General features: G+C 46.7%; 1 protein-coding gene and 1 long non-coding RNA gene across 9 annotated transcripts in view; one reads left to right on the forward strand and one right to left on the reverse strand.

Annotated features, from left to right (window-relative positions):
• The first annotated feature begins 8,094 nt into the window (after window positions 1–8,094).
• The window catches only part of Arhgef4 (Rho guanine nucleotide exchange factor (GEF) 4), a 134,806-nt gene continuing 116,153 nt past the window's right edge, over window positions 8,095–26,747 (forward strand). For 3 of the 7 annotated variants that reach the window (XR_003954966.1, XM_030253603.1, XM_030253604.1), the window contains exon 1: window positions 8,249–8,408. Coding sequence is in view for 4 of the 7 variants with exons in the window: in XM_030253603.1 (XP_030109463.1) it covers window positions 8,370–8,408 (39 nt within the window). In the remaining 3 variants the exon portion in view is untranslated. Of the gene's footprint in view, window positions 8,409–8,452; window positions 8,587–11,465; window positions 11,556–26,747 lie in introns of those variants that run through there. The other 4 variants (XM_030253606.1, XR_003954968.1, NM_001368773.1 and 1 more) reach the window with 4 other exon arrangements.
• Window positions 11,887–19,166, reverse strand: Gm32920. Of its 2 annotated transcripts, XR_003947773.1 has the most exons (4): window positions 18,995–19,166; window positions 18,023–18,196; window positions 16,595–16,729; window positions 11,887–15,799 (listed from the first exon to the last, which is right to left on the reverse strand). It is a non-coding gene; the product is annotated as a predicted gene, 32920 (long non-coding RNA). The 2 variants fall into 2 exon arrangements; XR_003947772.1 differs by lacking the exon at window positions 11,887–15,799 and having other exon boundaries at window positions 15,815–16,729.

A 26,747-nucleotide genomic window follows, 5' to 3' on the forward strand; every position in this document is an offset into this window, starting at 1 on the left:
GTTTGATCCCCTAGAACCCACATATAAAAAGCCAGTGTGATGGTGTGTGCTTGTATGTCAGTGCTGACAGGCAGGTCTTGAGGACCCACTAGCCGGACAGTGTAGCGTACTTGGTAAGCTGGAGACCATTGAGACATACTGTTTCAAATAACAAGGTGGATGACACCTGAATAGTGACAGCCAAATTTGCCCTCTGGCCTCCATACACATATGTCCACACATGCATCTGCATATATAAACATGTATACATACATGAAGTCTATTTGAAACATATCCCTCACACAACAGAGGGAGCAGCTATCTCCAGGGTGGGAGGCAAGAAGGCTCTGGGCATATATACCATTCACCAGGTCCATCAGAAGAACCATTAGCTAAGTGTGCAAATCAGTCAGATATCATAGGAGAGCACAGGTGAGGGGGTTGTCTTGCAGTGGTGTGCATCTGCAGGCATCCCTGTGGGGGGTAGATCACCTCCTCCATGAGAGCATCCATGGTCCTTCAGGATTCTTTTCTGCTGGCTTTGAGGTCAGAGCAGGTGCAGCTCCTATTTAATCAGGGGCTAGCTTGGACACATATCCCACCCGAGGTTGATTTGAGAGCAGGGCTAACCATATGACCAGAGCCATACCCTCTCATTGCTTCTCAGAGATATATGGTGTGCTTATATTCTCTGGACCTCATGAACAATACTATCAGGAGATGGAGGAGGAGTCAGGTTCTGATAGATGTAAAGGGGCATGGAGAGCCTCAAGGGCAGCTAGCAGGCCTCCAGTCACGGTGCATGAAGGGGCTTGCAAAGCCACCATCTTCGGAAAGAATCATAGCAGAATAAACATATTTCTCCCCCCCCCCCCATCCTCTGTTCTACCTTAACAGATTTTCTGAGGACCTCGGGGTTTCTGCTGCCTTGCTTGGTAGCAGGGTTTACACCTTATTGAAGACAGGGTTGGTATGGTTGATAAAATGCTTGCTGTACAATGTGAGGGCCTATGTTCAAATGCCCAGCACCCCCATAAAACGCTGGGCTTGGCAGCATGAGCCCGTTGCCCCAGCACTGGGGAGACAGAGACAGGGGGATCTCTGGGGCTTGCCAGCAAGCTGCCTCAGGCAGTTCTAGATTTAGTAAGATCTTGCCTCAGGTAAGGTAGAGAGTGATTGAGGAAGACTTCTAATGTTGACCTCTGAACTCTGCACACACATTTGTCCACACACATAAATAGAAAGACAGGTTTGTTCGTTTGTTTGTTTGCAGTGGAGGTGTGGGTCTCACTTTGTAGCCCTGGCTGGCATGGAAATACCATGTAGAGCTGGCTGGCCTCAGACTCAGAGAGATCCATTTGCTTCTGCCTCTCACACGCTGGGGTTAACCGCGTGTACCACACCATTGGTAATCACAGGACTGAGTCTCACGTTGAGCTTTAGCTTGGCTCTGGGGCTTGAGGGTCAATTCCACCCTCCTCTGGTGTCCCACTCCAGCTGTCAGGGTCAGGGCTGCCATTGTCCGAGTTCATCCCTGACTGGAGTTGAGCACATTCTGTACCCAAGGACCTCCGAGTCCTGAAGTAAGAGTGAAGTCAGTACTGGGCGGAGAAGAGGAGGCCTGCCTAGGAGCAGGTTCAGTTGTGTCTGAGAGGGTGGGTGGGTAGAGTCAAGGTTAGATGCTGAGGGGGGAAAGCCATCAAGTGACAGGAAAGGACAATATAGGAAAGAGATCATCAAGGTTAGATATGAAGGAATCCATGGTAGAGGAAGACTAGAACACATACACACATAGACACATACAAACACACACATACTGATGTGTTAAAACCGTGACTCGCATCTGAACACAGCACACTGACCCAAACAGTTCCATATGTAAGAGGGTTATTGGGAGAAGGGGGAGGGAGGTGGTGGCAGAAAGAGAAGTAGGGGAAGAGAAAAGAGGAAGGGGCATTCCCCTTATTTATTTGGAAAATGGCATAATGCAGGCAAAGGTGGGAGGTGAGCCAAGTGGATTCTGGGAATATGGTAGCTGTTGTCTTGGTAACAGGTCTGTAGGTTGCACTGTGACCTATGTGATGTCATAGGTTTGGGAGGTCCTGATGCCAACATATCTCCGTTCTTGTTATTATAAAGGGAAGGAAAGAAAAGGGAGGGGGGAAGGCTTGAGGAGCAACTCCACCTTCCCCTGCCAAACTATAGCAGACTGATCCAAGGGCAAGTCATGTGGGGGGCTTCCAGACCTGGTCTGGAATTCTCAGCTGAGAGAAAAGAACTGCAACTCTCAGAGCTGGTGCTATTGAGTCAGAGCAGTTTTTCAGGCCCTGCTGAAATTCTCAGCCTCGAGAAAGAGGAGAGAGAAATCTCACCCAAGGGAAAGGGTCTTAAAACGAGGGGTAGCTCTGAATTCAAGAAATTTCCTCTGGGACCATGCAGATGGTCACTCTGACCAAAGGGAAATGAGAGCTTACCAGATCTGGGTTAGCAAGCATGGATCTCTTGTTGTGGCTAAGGTGGGCTGCAAACCTGCAGAGTTTCTAGATCCAAGTCACGATGCACCAATGTTGTGACCATAAAAAGAGAAAGAGCTATAAGAATATGCTCTGGCATGGTGTGGGGGGAGGGGATGCCTCAGTAGGCCCATGCCAAGGCATTCCTTCCCCCCTGAGTGTAGCAGAGGCAGAGAAAGGCAGAGAGAAGTAGAGAGTCGAGAGGTAGGGCCTAGCTATGGCCACGTGGAGAGAGCGGGGAAGGGAATAAGGAGCAAGGGGGCAAGAGGTAAGAGAGAGGCAAGTACATAAGAGAGAGAGAGAGAGAGAGAGAGAGAGAGAGAGAGAGAGAGAGAGAGAGAGAGAGAGAGAGAGAGAGAGAGAGAGAGAGGAGGGGCCAAGTAGCCCCTTTTGTAGCCATGCCTCCCTGGCTATTGCCAGGTAACTGTGGGGAGGAGTATACCTGGCTGCTGCCAAGAATTGTGGCGGTGGAGTTTAGACAGAGTACCAACACATACAAATATACATTCACACACATAACTACACACACACAATCACACACAAACACACATATTACACATACATAACCACACACAAACACATACATATACAAACATACATGCACACATGTATTCACACACACATATACACATGTATAAACACATATATACACACATATACACATGTACAAACACATAATGCACACACATAACCACACACAACCACACACACAAACATGCATACACACATGTATCTACACACACATACACATGTATAAACACACAATACATACATGTACACATGAATATACACACATAACCACATACATACACACATACAACCACACATACACACATGTATTCACACACATACAAATACACACATACAAACATACATAAGTACACACACATATACACACATACAAACACGCACACATAAACACACACATATACAGAGAGAGAGAGAGAGGTTCATATTCAGCTTACTTTGGGTTTTTTAGATAGTCCAGGACCCTAGCCCATGGGCTGGTGCCTCTTGCTTTCAGGATGAGGTCTTCCCACTTCAATTAGCCTCATTTAATGATGTCCTCAGAAACAGGGCCCAAGGCTTGTCTCCCAGGGGATTCTAGATCCTGTCCTAGGTGATAATCATTATCAACTATCACATCAAACAAACCAGGTCGTTTCCCCAACCCGAGCTTCCGAACATGAAATAGGTGTAAAATGGCTTTTAAATAAACTCTATTAATTATTAATATGACCAAGCCAGCTCCCCAATAATCAAGTCAGAGTCCTATAGATTTAGAAGGCTCTTGTGCAATTACTGGGGAATTAGCCCTACTTTAATTTCTGTTCGCTAGGCTGGCTACTCCCCCAGCTGTGCTCTCCAAACACTTTCTGTGTGAGTCTTCCTGGGTTGTTTCTGCTCCACCAACCTGTCCTCAGGGTTCATTTAACTCAGGCACGTGCTCCTGGTCCTTATATTTACTTATTTTATTTTATTTTATTTTGGTCCTTATATTTAATGTAAACCTCCTGTTCCCTCTGTCTTCTTCCTCCATCCTCTCTCTCTATCTCTCTGTGTCTCTTTCTCTGTCTCTCTGTCTCTGTCTGTCTCTTTCTGTCTCTGTCTCTCTGTCTCTCTGTCTCTCTGTCTCTCTCTCTCCTTTCTCCCTCTTCCTAAAGGTCCCTACCTGTGACCCCCAGCCTGGTAACTCCATCTCTTTCTTTTCTCCCTGGTAATTGGATGTTGCCATTTTTATTTAACCAATAGTTTTAATTTGGGGAACAATGTTTGCATAACAAAAGCTGGTGTATGTGTCTTGGGACAACCCGATCTTGGGGTACAGAATTTAGTATTTAAATATATAAAAGCACCAGACCAATTCCCAACAGATAGTTGTTCAGGAAGTACTTCTAACTGATACGTGTTGTCCAGTTGGTCTGAACTTACCACAAATGATGTGGATCTGTGACTTGAAGAAGTGACAAGGAGGGTTACACTCTGGCAGTCTGATGGTTTCCCTTGTCAACTCTGCAGATCTTTAGGGTGGCCCTCCTGGACTGGGCTCTTCAGCCCATCACTCTCTGTGTATTTAAATACCTCCCAGCAGAATTATCTTCAGCTTCTCCATGCTCAGCAGGTTTTAGCAGCTTCCCAGAGGTAACAGACTTTCCAGCGATCATTACCTTCAGAGAAATCTCCATGGGCTATTCCTCCCAATTCTGATGCTCTCCAGGTCCAGGCAGCCCAGTCTTCACTGAGTTATCCCAGCAACAACCCCAGCCTGCAGTCTTCCTCCTGGAGTCCTTCCTCCTTTCAAGGCTCTGCGGTTTCCTGGAGGCTTCCTGCTTGCGGGAGGGCTTAGCCCTGCTCTACTCTGATACCTGGGATCTCCACTGTTCCTTACTCCTGCTAACCGCCCCATCCCATAATGCTTTATGTTCCTGGGACACTCGCCCACCATGTGGCATCCCTTTTTTAAAAATTCAGTTCCCAAATGTCCATGATGCATCTCCCACCAGCTCCCTTCCAGGCTGCCTGGAGTGCCTAGGACAGATGCAGGCAATCCTGTACTTTATATCCTGAGGGGTCATCAAGGGTCAAGGAGCCTGGCGTTTGCTGGCAGAGGTTGTGGGAGACCAGAGTCGGGGAACACAGCCTTAACCTCAGTTTCAGCGTCAGCCTCCTCAGAGGGTAGGCTCTCAGCCAGAACTCTGGCTACAGCTGAAGTATCTTCTCTTCCCCCTCCTGCTTGCTCCAAGTCAGCATCCTGCCTGTGGATCTGTGATCAGGTCTATATTCTTCTATACATGTCTTCCTTGCCATGTCAGCCAAGGGAAGTATATAGGCTTTGTATCCCAGACTCTTGCTGGTGGCACAGACTCATCTACATGTGTGCCCAGGAAATCTGACCATGCGGAGTACAGGGCGTGGACTCTGGGTTCTGAACATGTCGGTCTGTCTCCATCTTTTTTGTTTATTGGCATCTGTTATGATGTTTCTCATCCAGCCATCCCACCTTCCCTCTGGACTGTGATTAATTGTAGCACGCAGCAGATATGATGTTGGTGTTGCATTTAAACGTGGTGGATTCAGATAACCCCAAACGCTATTACCGAAACCCTCCAGAAAAAAAAAGCCCACATTTTGTTTTATTATAAATGAAAAATGAGAGAAGGGATAACTATATAATCAAGCCCTCCTACGATCCTGTTCCCCACAAGGAGGTGTCAAACATAAAGCTATATCCGACTAACTTTCTCTTAAGCATTAGATGTCATATCCTGCAGGACTACTGAGAGATAAGTCATAGCAAGGTTTCTTGAGACACAGAAGGACTTGGTGACTGGACAGGAATGGTAATCCTCCTACATGCTCACCCCTCAGCTATGGTGCCTGGCCCAGATCCTGCTCCCAGGACCAGGTTTCCAAGTGTGCTTTCAGTGGTGTGAGGGAGGAAGGGGCCACTCACAACTTGTTAATATGCAAGAGAGTGTCACTAGCAGCTTGTTAATATGCAAATTATCAGGCTGCACCCCAGGACAACTGTTTACAAACAGTTTGGATAGTGTTGGAGGCAAAGCCCTGGTATGCCCTTCAGATGGTTATGTGGTCCAGAGCCAGTCTACTAGTCAGACAAGTCCACAGCAGAGCAAGAGGCCAGGCGCGTAGACTTGCAGTGAACCCCATGCTCTTCTGGGAGGGCTTAGTGCTAGCCTTTTAAGTAGCCAGAACTCATAATCAGCACCAGGGAGTCTTAGTGGGTGCTCTACAGCCATTTCCTCCAGACTGAAGCATCCAGTCCTACAAAGAACCTGGAGGCTGACAGCTCCCATTCAACGCACAAGAGGCTCCTCCCAGAAGTTATATTCAACTACAGGCAACTCCTGGAGGAGAGGTGACTTCCATGTGAGCTCCTCAGGGGACTCCATCCATGCAGTGCAACACACTCATTGCTGCTCGGTCATGCAGTGGTAGGTTTTTCAGGGACGCAGCTGCCTGAGTCACCCAAACTCCTGAAAGTAACCCCTCACCCCCAGTACTCGGAGTACTCCAACAATAGTGGCTCACTAAGATGGAATTGCAATGGAATCCTTTCTTTGGCCCCTGCTTGCCTCTCTCTGGGGTAAATACAAACAGACTCCCCATGGAAACTTGCAACAGTGGATTGCTTCCTCTCTAGGCAGTGGTTCCCTCCCATGTGAAGAACACAGATTCAGGGGCAGTGTCCAAGACTAAATACACAGAGCCCACCCAGTCAAGAGTCCAGTTCTGAACACGGACTCTTTTCTCGCACTATCATGTGACTCAGGGATATGCGTCTATCAAGTTGGATAGCACAGAGGGTGACAGATTCGGTCCCTCCATACAATGTCCAGGTGCTTCTCTGAAGTAATTGACCCCACTGGGTTCTAGCCATTTATCTTTCAACCAGGCCTAGGCTGGCTGCCCTGGGCATCTGAAAGGAAGTGGAGAAGCAGATGCTGTTTGAACATAGGAGAAATATACTACACTCCAACTGTCACCTAGGTAATATGCTAATGATCACTGGGGTAGGACTTCAGTGAGGGATGCAGGCTTGGGCTGTGAGGGATGCAGTGAGGGATGCCCAGAGCCAGTGTGGACAGATGCTCAACCTTCATGGGATGCTTGATCCCATCAAATGCAGTACAATGCTCACAAACTCTTGCCTCTGTACTTCTGCAGAAATTTAGAATACTCTATTTCTGTTTTACAACTATTTTTTTAAAAAAAATGGTGTGTGTGTGTGTGTGTGTGTGTGTAGGTTTGAGTGTGTTAAAGCTGCGTTTATATAAAGATGACTATAACTCAGGTTGGCCTCACTGGAACTGTTATTAACATTTTCTTTTTGTGTTATGAAATTATAACTAGGGGCCAGGGAGATGGCTCGGTTGTTAAGAGAACTTGATGTACAAGTGAGAGGATTTGAGTTTGGATCCCAGCCCCCACATAAAAATCGGGGTGTGGCCACGCCTGCCCATAACTCCTTTCCTGAGTCAGAGGAACCTGGCAGAGATAGGATGGAGAGCTGGGCTTGACAGCCAGCCAGTCAGCCATTCCAGCAGAAAAACCAGCCCCATACGCAGTGAGAGATTGTCTCCAAGGGGAAAGTCGGGAAGCAAAAGCCAAGTCCCGGAACATCCTCCTGTGGTGTGCATATGCTTGTGCACAAACACACAAATGAACCTAAAAAACTGATGACTCGTCAAAAACGGGACTCTAGAGCCCCTGTGTCCTGGTCACCTGCTTCTGTCTCACCACGCTGCGCCAGCTTCCAGGACTCTCCTCACCTTTCCTCCAGTCACATCTATCAGAGAACAACTGGAAAGGCGGGGAAAGGGGAGCAAGAAGTGGGCTCTGGGTCAAGACTTAGTTAGGTACAGGGGTTTGAGTCCACAATTGCCCAGTTCTAGCTTTGTGAGTACAGACTGCGCGCAGCTTCTGTTTCCTCAACTACTAAAGTATTGCGTTAACGTCTTGAAGGTTCTCAACGCTTGACTAAGCTGTGAGGTGGAAAGGGAGGTGGCTGCTTCCAATAGGACCACGGTCAGGCACTAGTCATAGGACTGTGTGCCAGACAGACCTAGGGGATCAAAGGGTGGAGGTAAGCGTGCCAGTGAGCCGCAGATAGACCGCTGTGGATCCACTTGCCCTTTTCTTACTTAGACTACGCTCAGATTCCTAGTGGGCAGGCGGGACCAGTGTTTGGACAAGTCCCTGCGGACTCGCACGTGCCCGGCGTGGCCCGGTTGCGGAGGCGGGGCTCCTCGGCGGTCCAGGGCAGACCATGGGGCGGGGCGCGGGGTGGCGTCCGGAGCTCGGCTCGCCAGCGCAGTCAGGAGCAGCGGGTGGCCGTAGTGCCCGGGCAGCACCATGCTCGGTGTGGTGCACTTCCTTCGCAGCTTCTTTAAGGTGAGAGACGTGGTCCCGGGGATTCAAAACCGGGTTTGCTTGCAGAGTTTTGCTGGGGTTGCTGAAGGGGCAGCCGCGCACGCCGCTGCGCCCTGGGCTGTTTGTGGGTGCCTAAGAGGTACCCAAGAACGATCCGCGCGGCAGTCGCAGCTTCTCGATGGATGTGCTGGATCTGGAGGTGGTGGCCTGCCCGAGTGTGGCCTTGGGGACTGCGGGGACGGGGGGAGAAAGAGGCGCACAGGGGATTATAGGCTCCGGGGAGGGGGAAAGTGGACTTGACCGAGGCTGGAGAGACTGGTGAGAGCCCGGGCACTCCTGGGTTTCTCCCAGTCTTGGCTGGGTAGCTGGGCAGCTGGAGCTACCCAGGAAGTGGTTGCTATTGTAGTTACCTGGATATATCAGAGGGAGAATCTCGGTTGGGGCACCTTCGTGAACAAGTGCCTAAGACTCCGTACCGGAATCGGAACTTAGTAGAAGAGCTGAGTCCTTGACTGGGGTCGGTCGATCGTGGAGACCCCACTATACTGGGATGCTACCACGTCTCTTAACCACACAGGGATCTTGGGGTGGGCAGCCGGCTGCAGGGTACTGGCAGAGGGGTAGCTGGTTGCAGGTTGCCAAGTCCCACCTCTCCAAGTGAGCAGTGTGGGAGGTGGGAATGTGACCTGACTTTAGGACCAAGGCTTCAAGAATCCGGAAGTGTCAGCTGGAGGCCAGCAGGAGGAAGCGCAGGGAAAGGCTGGCAGGTGATGGCTGCGGGTGAGGCAGAGTCTTCTGGTCCTGAGAGCTCTGAGCCGGGGGTGGGGGTGGGGTGGGGGTGGGGGTGAGCAGGTGACCCAGACCCATACGGGATAGAAGGAACTCTGCCTGACCTCAGCCTTTGCCTCTGCCATTTGGAAGGCCTGCCTACCTGTAACCACCTTAGTGGTTACAATACAACCATAGAGGAAGAGAATGAGGGATGGGGAGAGGGGACTTTCTGGGGCTCCGCATCGAGGTGGGGGAAGGGCGAGCATGCCTGGCTCGCTGTTTTGTGCTGTTCAGACTCTTGGAATGATGACCCTGCCACAGAATCCCAAGCTATACGGTGGATCTTGGAATAATCATTTAAGCACTTTGGGGTTTGTTTTCCTGTTTGGAAAAGTGTGGTTAATTCGTTTTGTTCCTTTCGGGTGAGGGTCTTAAGGCAACAGGTGGGTGGAGTTTTTGTGAGCTGGGGACCTTGGTTCTTCCTCAGTTATGACTGTAGGTAACAGTAAGCAACGGGTGACTTAGGTCACAAGTCAGCTAGACAGAATCTCCAGGTCTTGCTTGCCTTAGCTCAGGGGACGGACTGTGTAGCCTATGGGGAGGTGGCTAGCAATTCTGGGACAGCTTGCCTGTTTGCTAACCAGACCTGGGAACTGGGGACAGGATGTCCTCACATTTCCCTCTTACTCACTGTCCTGTCCCTGGACCCTCTTACCATATCCCATGTATATAGAGGACAGGATGGATGTGCCTTGCAGGCTCTCCCCTGGGAGGAGCTGAAGGCCACCGCACCCATTTATGGCTGCGCAGGTACAGTTTACAGAGACACGTGTGAATACGGATTACACTTTTGCTTCCACAGACACTGGTGATGTGGGAAGGTGACAGATGCCACTGGCTCTAGTGGGCTTCTGAAAGAATTACCTGGTGACTGGCACCTGATTGTCAACCTCAGTGTCTCAAGTTGAATTGTTCACAGAGCCATAGCTAATCTCTCTTGAGTCCCAGGAGGAACGGTGCCTCAGATGGCCAAAGCCCAGGTAGATAAGCTTTCTGCTGGGCCCATCTTCAGATTGTGCTGCACTCAAACCTGCTACAAACGTGTCAGGCACAATTTAGTTCAGGTAGCCAGCCAGAGAGCTCACACTTGCTATGGACCCCCACAGAGCACAACCTTTGGTGGTAGCAGGAGGGATATGCACTGTGTCAGAAGGCCAGAGCCCTGCCCTGCAGGCCACCATTCTGCATGTCCCTTTCAAGGGGAGTACCCTAGAGTGCTAGAGACAACTGGGTGTCCCAGCTCTCCACCAAAGTGGTAGATCTCTCTGTCTTCATTAAACTTGTCCTATGTCTAATACAACATCCAAGGCCTCACAGTACAATGCCATAGACCACCAAGAGGCCATCGGGGACAGTATCTGTTAGCTGAGGGATGGAACAGAGTTAGTGGGAAGGCAGTGGACGTTTGTGTGGCCCCTGCCCTGGGAGTGTGATCTCTTTCTGCTGATTCCCAAACACATGTGTGTGCACACTGGCATGTGGTGCACATATGTGCACATACAGGAACACACACTGGCATGCTTATGTAAACATGTGCACACATAGGTATGCACATATCAGCATGCTTGTGTATACATGTGTATATGCAGGGCACATACACCCACATGCTTATGTACACATGCATGTACATGTGCATGCGAGCTCATACACACACATGTGCATACATACTAGTATACTCCTATATAGAACTAAACACACAGCACACAATGTGCTCAGATACAAACATACACATGTACACTGGCATTCTTGTATATACATGAATGCATGCATACTGCCATACTTATTCACACATACATATATGCATGTGTATGTGCGTGTACATGTATATAGGTCATAAATAGACATCTGGTGACTATTGTTTGCGCACATACATGCACACCAGCATGCTCCTATGGACATGTATACACAAAGTATGTGCATACTGGCATGCTCTGATGCACACATACACAACAGGATACATACTAGTGATTGTGTCTTCTAGGCATCTCTGTGTACAGGAGCACATACACAGGTACATGTAAGCAGGTGCCATAAAGAAGACCAGCTTTTTACTAGTGCCAGAGATGATAGCAAGTGTGTTTCAGTATGGAGAGCATGTGTGATGAGGGAATCCCCATAGGTCAGCCTAGGATATCATTTTAATTATTATGTGCATATATGATGATAGGACGTATGCGTGCTATGTACATATATGGAGATCAGAAGATAACTTTGTAGACTTAGTTCTCTTCTTCCACATTTACAAAGGGTCCAAGGATTGAACTCAGACCATCAGCCATCTTACCGGCCACCTGCTGGCTTCTTCATTGCTTCATGGTTGTTGCACAAACCTGACAGGTAGGCTAACTGGGCAGGCAGCAGAGACCACTCTTCTCAGCTGGTGGTGTGCTTTAGTCTCCAAGGATGAAGGATTGGCAGTGAGCCACTGTTTGGGAGTGGTGAGCACTCCTGAGGCTCCCAGCTAACCTTTCTTGCTACATGTGTGCATCATGGATCAGGGAACAGGGTGGAGTTTCTGTCAGCTGTTGACTATGTCTTTGTCAACTGACACTCAGGACAGGGAAGTCACCAGAGTGGTTGCTCTGAGGTGGACTTGGGATGTGGCTCTGTTTTGTGACCTGGCATGCCTCTACAGCTGTTGAGCTCTTATTCCTGATGGTGAAATTTGGTGACACCCTGAGCCAACAGGAGTTATCTCAGAACCAATGTTTAGTACGTCCTAAAAGGTCTATGTAATTCTTTTCGTAGACATTTGGAAAACAAACATTGGGCCTCTAGTGTGAATTCAGGTGTGCACCAGTCAACTTTCTGTCATGGTAACAGGACTCTTGAGATAATTAACCTATAAAGACACAGGGTTTGGGGGTTTCTGTGAATGGATGGTTTGTCTTGTTGCTTTGGGCCCATGATGAGATAGCAAGGGATGGAGGAGACGCAGTGGATCAAAAGTGGGGGAAGAGGGTGGGAGGATGAGGTTTTGGCCTAAAACCTTTCCCTAAGCCACATCTCTTAATGGCTCGGTCACCTCCCTCTATTGCCAATCTAAGGACAATCCTTTTGAACATGAGACTTCAGTGGACAGTCTCTGTCCAAACTACAGCACAGCCCCACCCCCAGCCCCTTTAGTGAATGAGCTTTGAGTCTTCAAAGTCAAATCAGGGACTTGTATAACGGCAGTGGAGTTTACTCAACAAATATTTATTGATCACCTACTATCTGCCAGTTCTAGTCATTGAGACTTGTCTAACCGACCTAGTTTATATTTTGTTTCACACTTTTCATGAGAGAGTGTGTGCGTGTATGTGTGTGTGTGGGGGGTCGCATGTGCATGTACATGTGTAGGCCAGAAGTAGACATCTGGTAACGTCCTTAATTGATCTCTAATTTGGGGGGCATGATCTCTCTTTGAACCTGGAGCTCACTGATCTGACGGAGTTGGGTGGTGTCCTCCTGATTCCCTTGTAGCCTGAGAAGTGCTGGGATTACAAGCATACCCTACTCTGCTTCACTTCTTATGCAGGTACTAGGGGACCAAATTTATGGCCTTATGTTCCTAGCCCCAGCAGCTTTGGTTGTTTTGCTTTGTATTGTTTTAGTTACCTTTGCTGATGTGTGTATGTATACATGTGTGGGTACATGCACGGCACGGAATGCATGTAGAGGTAAGAGGACAACTTGTAGGAGTTAGCTGAGGAGAGGACAAGATGCCCTTGGCCAGGAGGTGGGATGCCATGCTGTCTTCCTGCTCTGGAGGCCTTGGGGCTGTGAGGGCTGTGACCCGAGAAGCAGGTCCTGCCTTTACAGCTGGTAATTGGCATTGCTTACCACAAGCTACTGTCAGGTCAGAGCTCCCTGCCCGAGGTGTTCTCAGACAGCTTGGTCTTTTCTGGCTGAGGGAGGTGAGCCTCAGGAAGTGCTGTGGCTGAGAATGTTCTCTCAGCTGGCGCTTCCTGCAGAGCTGGGGGAAGGGCAGAGCTTCTTCTGGTTTTTCCAGACAGATCACTTCCACCCTGTAGGGGTACTGCAGGGATCTTGTCAGTGCTGGTGTAGGCTGTGACAAGCTTTCTCTGAGCCAAAAGAGTGAAGGGGGCCTGGCTGGGACCCTCCTAGGAGGGAAACAAACACACAAACACCAACAGTTAAGAGAGTAACACCTTTTGGGTGTCACATAAGTAAGCCAGGTAATGTCACCAGGGGACTACAAACCTTTGACTGCTACCATCATCTACTCTTCTGTAAGCTTGATCAGGTGACCGACTGTCTCAGAGATTCCAGGTAGGTACTAGCAGGATGCATAGCACTTGTTGCTCAGTGGTAGAGGGCACTTACCTAGCTTGTACTAAGCTCTGGGTTCTGTCCCCACCACTGGGACCAACAACTAAGAGATTTTCTCAGGGTATCTCTGTGGTTCCCTGAGAGTCTTTTGGGTCTTGGTAATTAAGGTATCTATGCTTAGATTTGGAGGCAGAGAGTCCCTGTCCAAATCCCAGTGCTTAGACAAGACTCTTAGTCCTTTTAAGCATCTGCTTCCATATTCAGGGGCATCCAACCTTTGACATTGTGATATGACACTGTCATTCTCACATGTGCCAGGCCACATGTAGCCTGTAGGCTACAGCTTGAACATGCCTGGATAGGCTACCACACCTGCTCCACTTCAGGAGTATCTGCATGGTACAGGGCATGCGCCAAGCCATCTTAGATGCGCCATCTAACCACCAATGCTATTTTTATAATGAGAGAAACAAATCCTCCCAGTCCTACAATTTGTATTCTTTCCAGAGTTTCCCAGGGATAGGTTCTACGTAGAGCATGCCTGGGTTGCACTTGCTCCCTAGAGGAACTGGGCAGGCTGGCCCCTCTGAAGAGCACAGGTAGCAATTCCTACGTGAGCATCACCTTTGCCACCAGGGGTGAAGCTGAGTAATGGCCAGTCTTGGGCAGTCAGGATAGGAGACATAAATCTTTGCCAAACAGAATCCAGCAGGACCAGACTGTTCATAGCATTGTGGGAAGCCTCATCCTGGGGCACTGAGCTGCCTTCAGAAGTTCCAAGAAGCCTGCATGGGTGAGATAGGGTGATTCAACACAGAGGTGTGGGAGACCAAGAGGTGAGAGAGAAGAGCATGCCCAGGACGAAGGGAGAGTATGCTTAAAGGCAGATGTCAGCGAGGATCTACTGGCAGTGGAGACCTGGGAGGTGGGGGGTAGTGGGCACAGCATAGGAATTAGGCAGGAGAAGTGTTATCTAGGAGGTGAGCGGAGGTCTGGCAGCTCCTGTAGTTTGGGGAGTGCCGGGCTGTACAGGCCACATGGGGAATATGTTGTGACTTGAGGCACACCAACTTTGAAGGCCATAGCTTCTTGGAACTGAGAACTTCTTGGAAGGAGATGGGTATAAATATTTATAGCCTGGAGAGGGGAAAGTCTCCGCAGCTAGGGCAGTATCAAAGGCCTCCTAACTTAACGCAGGCTCCTGACCCTGGAGGTCCTGAGCCCGCCAAAGACAACCTGAGAAGCTATTTGGGTTCCAGTGAAGAGTCATCTTGTGCTGGTAGCCTGGTAGCCTGGTGCTTCCAGGACAGGGACACCAGCATGTGTCACCACAGCTATGCTGAGGCACCCATACTACATGCGTTCCACTCCTTAAATCCAGAGATCCTTACTATGCCCTGCTGAGCCTGTCCTCTGGAGACAGGTTGGCACGGCATCACCATGGTCCCTTGGAGTGCTCTGTACCTCTCCCAAGGCCCACCTTGAGATGGGCTAGACCTTGAGATGGGCTAGAGGGAACACTGCACAGTAGTCTGTGGTGTGATATTGCCATGTAGGGCTGAGTAAGGAGTGTTAGTCTCTCCTACTGCCAAGCGGTAGATGCACCACCGTGGATGCACTGGACCACTTCGCCTGGCCTCGGATTTCTCTCAGGAAGGTATGCCTGCTTCACAGGTGTCATACTGGCTTCATGAGCTTCACACACCCCCCCCAGCTGTCAATCATGTCCCACATACCATGGCTGGTCTTGAACTTGGGTTTCACTGGGACTAGAAGAAACTTGTATGTCTGCTAACCCTGGGTGAGCTGCTCACTTGGGTAGTAAGCTTCCAGGAGTAGGCACCTTTGCTCCTACCCTTGGCCCTCCTAGGGGATCTACCTTCTACATGCCCGGGGCGTGGTGAGAGGACAGGGCACAGAAGTTCACCCTTCCATTAGGTCCACTGTTAAGGGAAGTCCATAAGAGCCCTTTCAGCATTCCAGGACCATACCACATAGGCTGAGATAGTTTTCAAAGGCTTATATACTAAAAAGTATTAAATTTTGCAGAAAGAAATTTGCCAAGGCACAAATAAATAGAAAGACATTTTGTTCATAGATTAGTACATTTAATATTGTTAAGATGTCAGTATTGCTGGGAGTGCTCCACGGACTGACATCATCACTGCCTAGAGTGCTCAACAGGGTGACATCATCACTGACTAGGGTGCTCCACTGGCCAGCTGTAGTGCTCCAGGATTGGTGTCAGCACTTCCTGTAGTGCTCCAGGGACTCAATACAATTTCCTTAATCCCAATAAATTTTGTCTAAGGTAGAAAAAAAAAATTCTAAAATTGATGTGTAGCCTCATTGACACCAAATAGCTAAAATCAACCTAACAAAGCCCAAAGTCTGAGACTAAAACAGGAACTGTTTGCTACTTGGGTTACACAGTGACTTTTGGATACAACACAAAAGCAGAAATGGCAAAACAAACATGAAGTTGATGTGGAATTGAGTTGAAATTAACAAGGTCCCAGTCCACAAAACTACTGCGAAAGAGTTGAAAAGACAATCCACTGAGTGGTGGGAAATCTTTCCATATGATCTATCTGACAGGGATTTGTACCCACAACACAGGCAACACGGTTCAGTTTATAAGTAGGCTGAGATTTAGGTAGACACGTTTACAATAACATCATCCATGTGACGAGTAACCGCACAGAGAGTTTCCTTCACTGTCATCGGTTAGTGGGAAATGTAAACAAGAATTATGGTGAGATGGTCCTCTATGTCCTCTGTCATTAACACAATGAAGATATCAGGAGTCCTTGGTACCTTGTAGTGACGCTGGGAGCCTCTCACCTTCCTGATGGGTTTTGTGAGTTGGTTCCAGCACATTGGAAAACACATCACCAGCTGCATACAACGTTGCCACTCGACCAAGAGAAACTAGAGTCCAAGGGACTTGTTCCTGGATACACAAAGCTACTTCCACAAGGGGCATCTCAGACTGGGAAGAGCTCAAGTGTTGTTTGTATGCAGCTGGATGTGTGTGTGGTATATGTTCATGTGTGTTCAGGTCAGGCATCCTAGTATTACCAACACAAGCTCTCACTAACCTTAGAGTGAGGCTCATCAGCCAGAAAATCCACTGTACTGGGGGGCCAGACTCATCGGGTGGGGTTGCAGGGCTATCTGAACTCAGGTCCTCCTGTGTCCTTACCCACTCAGCCGTCTCCCAGGTTCCCGGGTATCTTGGAGTAGTTGAAAAGATAAACAGACTGTGGTTCCTTCACACAATGGAATCCTCTTTAGCAACAGAATGAGTTGACACATGTATCAACTCCAGTGAGACTCAAAATAACTGAGTGTTACTGACAGGAGCCAGTAACAACATGTTATTCCTTTTATGGGAACTTTCCAGAACAGACAGACACAAAGGCAGAGTAGCATCTGCTAGGCCTAGGAGTAACTACACTGGAGCAGTAGGCACCACTGCTAATAAGTTGCAATTTCTCTCAGGGAGAGTGGAAGTATTCCAAAGCAGACTAAGATGATGCCTGTACAAGCCTGCTAACTTACTTAAAACACTTAATTCCTGGAAACAGGTGATTTGTTCATTATGTGAGTTATAGTTCAATAAATCATAACTCTTAAAGAGCTGTGAGGGCTGGGGAGATGGCTCTGTTTGTAAAGCGCTTGCCTCGTGAGCTTAAGGGCCTGAGTTAAATGCCCAGAACTCACAGCAAACAAGCAAAAACCTGCCAGGACCGATGGAGAGTGTTATACCCACAGTTACAAGGGAGGCAGAGATGGGCAGCTCTCTGGCTCCTTGGCCAGCCCCACCTAGCAGAATTAGCAAGCTCCAGGTGAAGGTAGGAGACCCTGTTTTAAAACAAGGTAAAGAGGGCTGGAGGGGTGCCCTAGAGTACACTGCTCCTGATATTAAATTTATGGGTTATTCAGGAATTGCTTGCTCACAGGGCTCTCTCTCTCTCTGTCCCATCCCTTTGTTCTCCCTTCTTCCCTCCCTCCCTCCCTCCCTCCCTCCCTCCCTCCCTCCCTCCCTCCCTCCCTCCCTTCCTCCCTTCCTTCCTTCCTTCTCCCCTTTCTCCCAGTTGCTGGAAAAGAAAATGGCAGGAGCCCTTCCTAGCTAGTCTGCCTGAGTGTGATTTTTGTTTCCTAAGAGAAACTTCCAGAGACTTTAAATAATCATGGGCACCTCTAATATGGTGGACTCACACCAACTAAATTGTTGCTCCTTCCTCTTTTAGCAAGGATAGAAAAAAATATTTTCAGTGTCCCACAAAGAAATACACAAAGAAAAAAAATAACCCTTCAAGTAATCTTCCTCCCTATTATACATTATTGGTTCCTCCCCCACCCCCATTGTGACTAGCAGGGCCAGTGGACTTGAGGCATTTGGCAATTAAGGTGCCCACAAGAGATTTGTCTTTTGAATATGCTGGGTTTAATCACCCAAACATTCCTTTCAATACCAGGCTATTATAAAGATCATGTTAATCTCATGTAACTAGCTGCCTCACCAAGCCAGAAAGGTGGGACTCTGCTGCAGGCTTAGCTGAAGAATCCTCTAACCTCCATTGAAATCACTTGGGATTTGAACTGCATCCATGTCTGAGGGTGACAGGCCAGGAGGATGGCAGGCAGGCCAGGCCAGGATGGCAAGGCTTGTCTTTGAGCTTAACCAGTGACCAATCCTAAACAGGCAGACAAAAGTGTGAACTTGGCAAGGGTGCCACAAACCCAACAAACCCAACAGTCACAGGAGCTAGAGTCACAGAGAGACTGGTCTCAAAGTCCCATTGCTTATGGGATCAACACAAGGGCTTTGATGCCACCCCTCAGGAGCACAGCAGTGCTAACCTGGCTGGCTCCATTTTTTTTCATTGTTCCCATGGTATTAGCTTTGTGCAATCTGGTCTTGAAGTTTAGGGTTGGATGATTCTTTAACATATGGAGTTATCTTGGGGTTGGTTCATTAACTTATCAGAGCGTGCTAAAGCTTGGCTCACATTGAAGCTGCCTCTTGTATGGCTCCTTATCTCACAAGCATTACATTATTCCAACTCACACAGGTTGGTTTTCCAATCTCACACAGTGGTTTCACTTACATTCCTCACGTCCCTTCAAACTCAGCTAGCACATGCTGACTTCCTGAAGTCTCGAGTAACAGTAAGTGACAAGATTCTTCGGTGACAGTGGTTTCAATGAGTCTCTTGGCAAGCCCCTAACTCAAAGAATGAATTAATCTAGTTCTCTCTTCAGCTTGCCTTAACGTGATCCTGCCTTCCTGAGAGATTGAGGGATGTCCCTTAGCCAGATAGTTAACCTAACCGAACTGGAATGTTAAGTGACTACGAGATGAGAGATTGTATTCTATTGAGCAGGACTTTTTCTCTCAGCACACTTTCACTGATACTCATTACCATAATACATTCCCTCTTTAAGGGTAACCTTAGAGTTGCTTAAAAGCCAGATCAGAGCCTACAGAATACCTTTGACATCTCTAGCCTCTGGCAAGGATGAGCCTGCCAAGATGTTCAATCAAAAGACAAACTGGCTGCTTTTCTTTGGGGTCTTTTCCACTAGACCAGTGGTTCACACCCTGTTGCTGTGACCCCATTGGCAACCCTCTATGTCCAAGAAATATTTACATTATGATTCATAACAGTAACTAAACTACAGTTATGAGGTAACAATGGGAATAATTTTATGGTTGGGGGTCACGACAACATGAGGAACTGTATTAAAGGGCTGCAACATCAGGAAGGCTAAGAACCACTGCTCTAGACTGTTTTCATAATTTTAAACTGTTTCATCATCCCCCATCCCAAAGAGGTAACCCTAACTGCATTGTGGCATTGGGGTGATGACCAATCTGTCTTCTTTCAGCTGAATGGGGGTCCCAGATATGGCAGCCATAGTACTCCTCCACTGGGTTTATCTAAAAGTCTCTGTCTTAGTCAGTGTTCTATTGATGTGAAGAGATACCATGACCATGGCAACTCTTAACTCTTATAAAGGAAAACATTTTAATTAGTGGCTTACTTACAGCCTCAAAGACTTAGTCCATTGTCATCATAGCAGGGAGCCTAGTGGCAGGCAGGTATAGTGCTAAAGAAGTAGCTACATCCTGATCTGTGGGCTGAGACAGAGACTGGGTATGGCATGGCCTTTTGAAATCTTGAAGCCTGTCCCCAGTGATGCACTTCCTCCAACAAGGCCACACCCTCTAATCCTTCTCAAATAGTGCCACTCCCTGATGACCAAGCATTCAACTATATGAGCCTATAGGGGCTATCCTTATTCAAACCATCACAGACCCCAAAAATTCATCAGTAGTTCTGTTTGCGTAGCAGCTTGGTATAGGGAAGAAATGAAGTCCTTGACCAGTACCTGTAAAGAGATGTGAGGAAAAGAGGAAAGGAAGAGTTATTGGCACAAGTCCTGGAAGAGGAGAAGCCAGGACAGAGTATGGTTTTTTAATGTCTGAATCAAAGTCCATTAGTATCCTTTGATGGGGTTACATAGCACGCATCCATTGGCTACCCCAGTCTTCTTTTGGTTCCCAAGCCTGGCTCAATCCAGGATCTGCTTTCAGGCCTTTTGGTAGCTGGTGGAGTGGTTAGAATCAGTGTGAGATCCTTTCCTGATGGCTTTCAGACAGGGAAGGAAAGGAAGCAGACATATTTAAGTTTTGGGTTGAAACAAACAATAGGGAGTCTGTCCCTCTTAACTATGGGTAGGTGCGACAGTAAGCCAATGTATAGGGTTTTAAAATTGGGTCATGTTTTTCTTACCAAGAAGAAAATCATTTGTGAGAGATAGTTGTTTAAATAGCAGCTTATATGGATTTTAAGTCTAATGTCTGGCAGGTGCAATCCCATGGATGTCAAAGAGACATATCTAAATTATTTTAGACTCTGATTATACTGTCCATTTAGGTGTTTAAAATCATGCAAGTGGCTAAAATGATTGGTGTGTGTTTATGCGTGTGCGTGTGCGTGTGTGTGTGTGTGTGTGTGTGCTGTCAAAGTCAGTTGAAGATATAGTCCTCAGAAGCCTATGGCTCCTCTAGTTTTCCTTTTAACTACTGTTCTGTCTGTGTAAGGTCAGGCTGAGGACCTTGCTTGACCATGGCTTCACTTGAAAGCTTTAAAGAATGTCCCTCTGTGTTCACACTATTTTTTGTCAACTGGACAACCCATAAAGTTCTCTTTGTGGTGTTTTCATACCTTTCCAACAAGAGAACAAGTGAGTTACCACAGTAACAGGACATTTCAAGAGATGCCTCACAGTTTCCCGGAACCTAGTTGGCCTTGGTGAGTGTCATTGTTAGGGTTTCTATTGCTGTGAAGAGACACCATGACCACAGCTCTTATAAAGGAAAGTATTTAATTGGGGCTGGCTTACAGTTCAGAAGGTTGGTCCATTGTTATCACAGCAGGAAGCAAGGCAGCATGCAAACAGAAATGGTGCTAGAGAGGTAACTGAGAGTCTACACCCAGATCAGCAGACTATAAGAAGAGAGAGTGATACTGGGGCCTGGCTTGAGCATCTGAAACCTCAAAGCCCACTCCCAAGTGACATACTTCCTCCAACAAGGCCACACTACTCCAACAGAGCTACATCTACTAATAGTGCCACTCCTTATGGGGGTCATTTTCATTCAAACCACCATATCAGGCAAGAAGCAAACTGTTGTCTCATTTTTTAGCCTCTCTGACCATGTCCATATAGGCCTCCAAGTACAGGTATGTAACACACAGAAGATCAACTTCTGCTACTTTTAATTGATGTAATAAGTTTCAGCAAAAATCCCAAACACCTAAAGAAACTTTTATTAGTTATACATTTTGGTTCTTTAAGTTGAACTTGTAATTGTTAGGAAGAACAGAACAGTAGCTCCATTGATTTAAGCAGAGGCTCCACATTGATGAATTGAACTTTGACCTCAGAAATTTTAACTTCATATACATGAAGTCTCATTCTTTGTGTGACTTGACCAGGCCTTTGTAACTTGTTTAAATGATTCAGCTTTCTTTTGCATTTTGAAAAAAAAAATTCCAGCCATCTTAATCTTCTCCCTTTTTTACTAAAAATCTCTTCATTCTTAGTCAGGTGTGGTATTGGTGCACATCTCTAATCCTAGCACTTGGAAGGTAGAAGAAGGCTGATCTCTATGAATTCAAGGCCAGCCTGGTCTACATAGAATGTTCCAGGATAGCCTCAGCCATGGCTACATAGTGAGACTCAAAACCTAATAAAAAAATGAATGAGTGAAAGGATGAATAAATAAATAAAATTCAATTCTTACATCTTTCTTGCATATTCTTCTACTTGCTGGCTTTCTTTTCTTTTTAATTCTATGGGACATGGGAATATTAATAAATAAACTGACCATCTGTTGTGAGATTTTTATCCTGGAGGTGAGTTCGTGAGTAAGCATAAGGTCTCAATGATAAAAGAAAATCTGATTTCACGCAGGTTCACCCAGTGAGAACTTACTGGGCTTACTCACAGCACATAGGTGAGGAGTTACTAATACAGACATGGATGCCCCCAAAGCAAGTGTCCCAAATAAGAATACAGCAAATAGCTTCCTCATAGCTGTGTGTGGGGAACCCTTCTCCCTAGTCTTCCACAGCTGTATAATTTGGCTCCTGAGGCTACATGCAATTAAGACAGCATTGAATGCAGCTGGCTGGAAGGATGACCCAGGTGAGACTGCTGTGACCCTCCTTAACCCTTCCTCTATGACGGAACATCAGCAACCAATAAACCCAGCTGTGATGATCTTTTATAAGCAGCCACAACCGGTCTTACAAAGGTGGTAGTTGTTTGGCTTAGGAAACAGTGCCATTCACCATCACCTTAATGAAGGAAAGCTGAATCCAAAATACATACATAGGATAATGTAATGCATTAATATTGCCTGTGCATATACCATTAAACTATGAAGCTTTGTAAGTTTACAGGTAACTCTTAACATAAAACCCAAGAAATCTTTATAACCTTATACAGAATGTAGATTTATTTGCCATAAGCTGGGGTTTGTTTTTGAAGATCAGGCACATAGACAAACATCAAATTGATGATTACAATATTCAGCAGAACTCAACTAGGAAGCCCTGTTAAAATCTCGATGCTGGAGTTATAATTGTCTTCTGGATCTTGTGTTGACCTCCTCTTTGCCCCTAGGCAAAGGCTGTTACTGGGAAGGAATTCATGGGGGAAGCAAAGGAAAGGAAGTGTGCCCAACATCCACAACCAGAGAGAGAGGAAAGGAAGTGTGCCCAACATCCACAACCAGAGAGAGAGGAAAGGAAGTGTGCCCAACGTTCACGCCAGAGAGAGGAAAGAGAGTGTGCCCAATGTCCACGCCAGAGAGAGGAAAGAGAGTGTGCCCAATGTCCACGCCAGAGGGATTGCTCTGGAAACATGGAGAAACTAGAAAGGAGAAAGTGGCCGTGGCACGTTCATGCCTAAGCACTTAGCTTCTGGGTCCATCATGGATATTGTTTGTGTTTACACGTTCATTTCTAGTTGCATATTGCTACTACAATGCATAAGGCTTTGTCTTTAGCTTTATTTGTTGACTATGTATCTCATCACCTTCTGAACTCAATTATTACTAGGAATTTTCCATGCAGAGAAAATTATGACCCCTGAACAAAGTTGTATTTCATGATATCTCATTCCTATCAGTTTTTATTTCCTTGCCTTGCCTTATTGCATTATCTGGAATATCCAATAGGGATGTTGAATGGGAACGAGAAGAGTGGTCATTGTTGACACGGCCCCAGTCTTGGGAGTATAGCTTCTGGTTTCTCACCATAAAGTGTGATGCTACTTGTGGCTTGTCCCTAGGTGTTTTGTTGTTGTTGGTTTGTTTGTTTTTCATCAAGTTTAGGGTAAAAGCCTATGTTCTAATAGTTGAGAGTTTTTACTTTGAAGTAATGGGAACGGCACACGCTCTCTCTGGTTCCATTGATAATCACCAAGCCATACCAGGTGGTGTGCCTTCTCCAGCCTCTTGCTATGAAGAGTTACATTAATTTGAGCTTTAGATGCTGAGGAACTTTTTATATCTGAGGCAGATCCCACTCAGTTGTGGTATATCATTCCTATTACACATTACTGGGTTTGATTTGTTAATATTTCATTGAGGATTTTGTTAATATTTTATGGAGGACTTTGACATCCGTGTACAGGGAGGATAATGGTTTCTGGCTTTTTGTTTTGATCACATCTTTTTTGAGTTTGTAATGCCGACCTCATTGGATGTTAGGTAGTGTTTCCTCTGCCTCAGTTTTCTATAAGATGCTGTAAAGAATTGGGTATCATTTCGTCCTCAAATATTTGCTAAACTTCATTGGTGAAGCTCTCTGGGCACGGTGCTGTTCTGCAGTGCCCTTTCATATGTGATATTTGCCTCTGAGTGTTGGTAGAGAGATGTTATCTTTGTGCCTATTAGGCAGGAATTCAGCCACTCCATCTAAGCAATCAAATTTATGGGCGCAGACATACCCATAATGCACCTCTGTTATCCTTTTTTATCTATGATATCAGTGGTTCCTTGTTTTTAAAAGTATTTATTGTGCTGTCTGAGTGTACATATGTGTGTTGGCATTCACATACCCCAGAGTGACTATGGAGGTCCTAAGACAACTTTTAGGAACTGATTCTCTCTTACCATATGGGTTCCCGGGATCAAACTCAGTTTGTCAGCCTTGACAACATGTGCCTTTCTCAGCTGAGCCATCACACGGGCCCCGGCCCTCTGTCACAGATTTTATTCTTATATCCACTTCTTTCAAAAATATTTTCTAATTTCAACTGTGATCTCTGTTGAGACATAAAGGATCACAGGAAAGAGAACTACCCATTCTTTCTTTGTGTTATACGTTCCTCTAACTCTTTACTTTAAAGAGTTCTCAGCTTCATAGCTGCATTCAGTGGAGAGGTAGGGTGAGGTATGGATACTCCATCTCTACCTGGAGATGGACCTTTCGTGTGGATTTTTTTTCTATATTGGAGATTGAATGTGGACTCTTACAGATGCCAGGTATATTGGTTGGGTGTCTTTAGAGGATCTGAACTGACAGCATGCATCTACATAACTAAAAAGGGATTTATCAGAATGGCTTACCTTCTGTTCTTGAGTTAGTCCAACAATGGCTGTCTTCTGGTAGAAAGGCCAAGAATCTAAAAGTTGTACAATCCACAAGGCTGGATGTCTCAGCTGGTCAGTAGGTTCTAACACCAGAAAAGTAATGCCTCCACAGCAGGATGAACGTGCCTGTGAGAGTAAGGGCAAGCAGACAGAACACAAACGCTTCCTTCTCATGTCTTTTCATGTAGGCTGTCACCAGCAGGTGTAGGCCAGACGTAAGGTGGGGCTTCTGACCTCAACTGATCCAAACTTAGAGCAGACCTATCCACCTCAAATGATCTAATCAGAGTAACCCCTCAAAGTTATGCCCAGTTGCTTGAACTTAAGTTCATTCCAGATGTGGTCAACTTGACAATTAAGATTAGCTGTCAAAAAATAATTTTTTTTCAAACAATGTAATTTCTCCATAGCTGTGACCAAGTGTCTGGGAGACTAAATGAAAAAGATAAGGAGGTTCACATTAGCTCATGACAGGTAGGAGAAGAAAAGGTCATCACTCTCAGGAAGAACAGTGAAGACAGGGAGGGACCATGCCAGATGTGTTCTTCAAAGGTGCATCCCATGACCTACTTCCTTCAACAGGCCCTACTTTGTACAGCCTCTACTGCCTCTCAATAGTTTTCTAAGATATTTAACTCATCATTCACCAAACCATTGATTAAGACAGTTCTCATGATCTTATCTAAGCACACACACACACCTCATACACACACACACACACACACACACACACACACACACCTCATACACAATGTGTGTGAATCACTATCCCTGAGGTACTTCTCAGTCTACTACAGAAGGCTATGATAGAGATAAAAATCAGAGTCATTGAAGACAGCAGGTGGTCACCGTTGTGTGACACTCTTGGAGGAGATGTAAACAAAGCTCTACTCATTCTAGATAGGGCACTAATGATAGACCAAGTTAATGATACCACTGGAGTCCAACTTAATGACCCAGTGAGCCTGTTGGGGTTTCTTTCAGTAGTATGAATGAAGGGTTACTTACAGGAGGAGGGGGTGACTCAAAGGCAGCTGCATCACCGAACGACCACCCTTGAGTCAGGTTATCTCAAGAAAACAATTTACAGTATAAGTAAATGAGGACATAGGAGAAAAAGTGCCATGTTGGAGGCTTGGGAAGGTCTGTGTGGCTAGGGGAAGGCTAGGGGAGTAAGGCTGCTGGTCTGTAGAATAGAGAAGCTACTAGAAAGCATTGCTCACTGGGTGGCAGCTAGCATGTGGATGGGCAAGAAGGCCTTTTGTTTGGTCTTCACTGGCTGGTAGTGCCCTTCTTGATCAGGTGAGAGGACACCGTGAGGTAAAGAAGCAATCCTCGTAGGCACTTGGTCCCTACTCTGGGGAGGAGATGAGTGTTGGATGTTTGTTCCTGCCTGCCATATGAAGGTGTTTTGTTTTGTTTTGTTTTGTTTTTAGCTGTGGCTTACTTGACTTACAATTCCACATCACCGTTCCTTATCGAGGGAAGCCAGGCAGGAACACAGATAGGAGAGGAAGAGGCAGGAACTATGGAGGAAAGCGGCTGGTTGGCTTGTGCTCAGCTCATTGTGTTCCACAACCCAGACCCACCAACCTAGCGATGCTGGGCTTTCTTAAATCAATTATCAATATGACAGCGCTCCATAGAAACAGCCACAGGGCAATCTGATGGAGGCAATCTGTAATCCCTCTTCCCAAGTGACTCCATAGCGTGTCGAGTTTACTATAATAACTAATCAGCAGAGATGGAATGACAATGAAATTAGCATACCAAGAACAATAACCTGGGTGTGAATGTACGTGTGTGCCTGTGTGTGTCTGTGTGTGCGTGTACGTGTGTGGGCATCCATACTTCCCATATGAGGCAAACACCAACTGAACAATGACCCCAGCTCCAACAACAGCCTTTATATCCTAGCAAAGTGAGACCAGGGAAAGCAGTTAGGTTGGTAGGCAAGCTCCAGGGACTGTGTTCTCCCTGATGGAGTAGAGCATGGAAACTGTATTTGCAGGTCTCTCTAGGCTGGGGAATGACTGGGTCATACTGATTCAAACCCTACAGGAAAAGGGTAC

Source organism: Mus musculus, chromosome 1 (assembly GCF_000001635.26).
Source record: "Mus musculus strain C57BL/6J chromosome 1, GRCm38.p6 C57BL/6J".
Taxonomy (NCBI): Eukaryota; Metazoa; Chordata; class Mammalia; order Rodentia; family Muridae; genus Mus; species Mus musculus.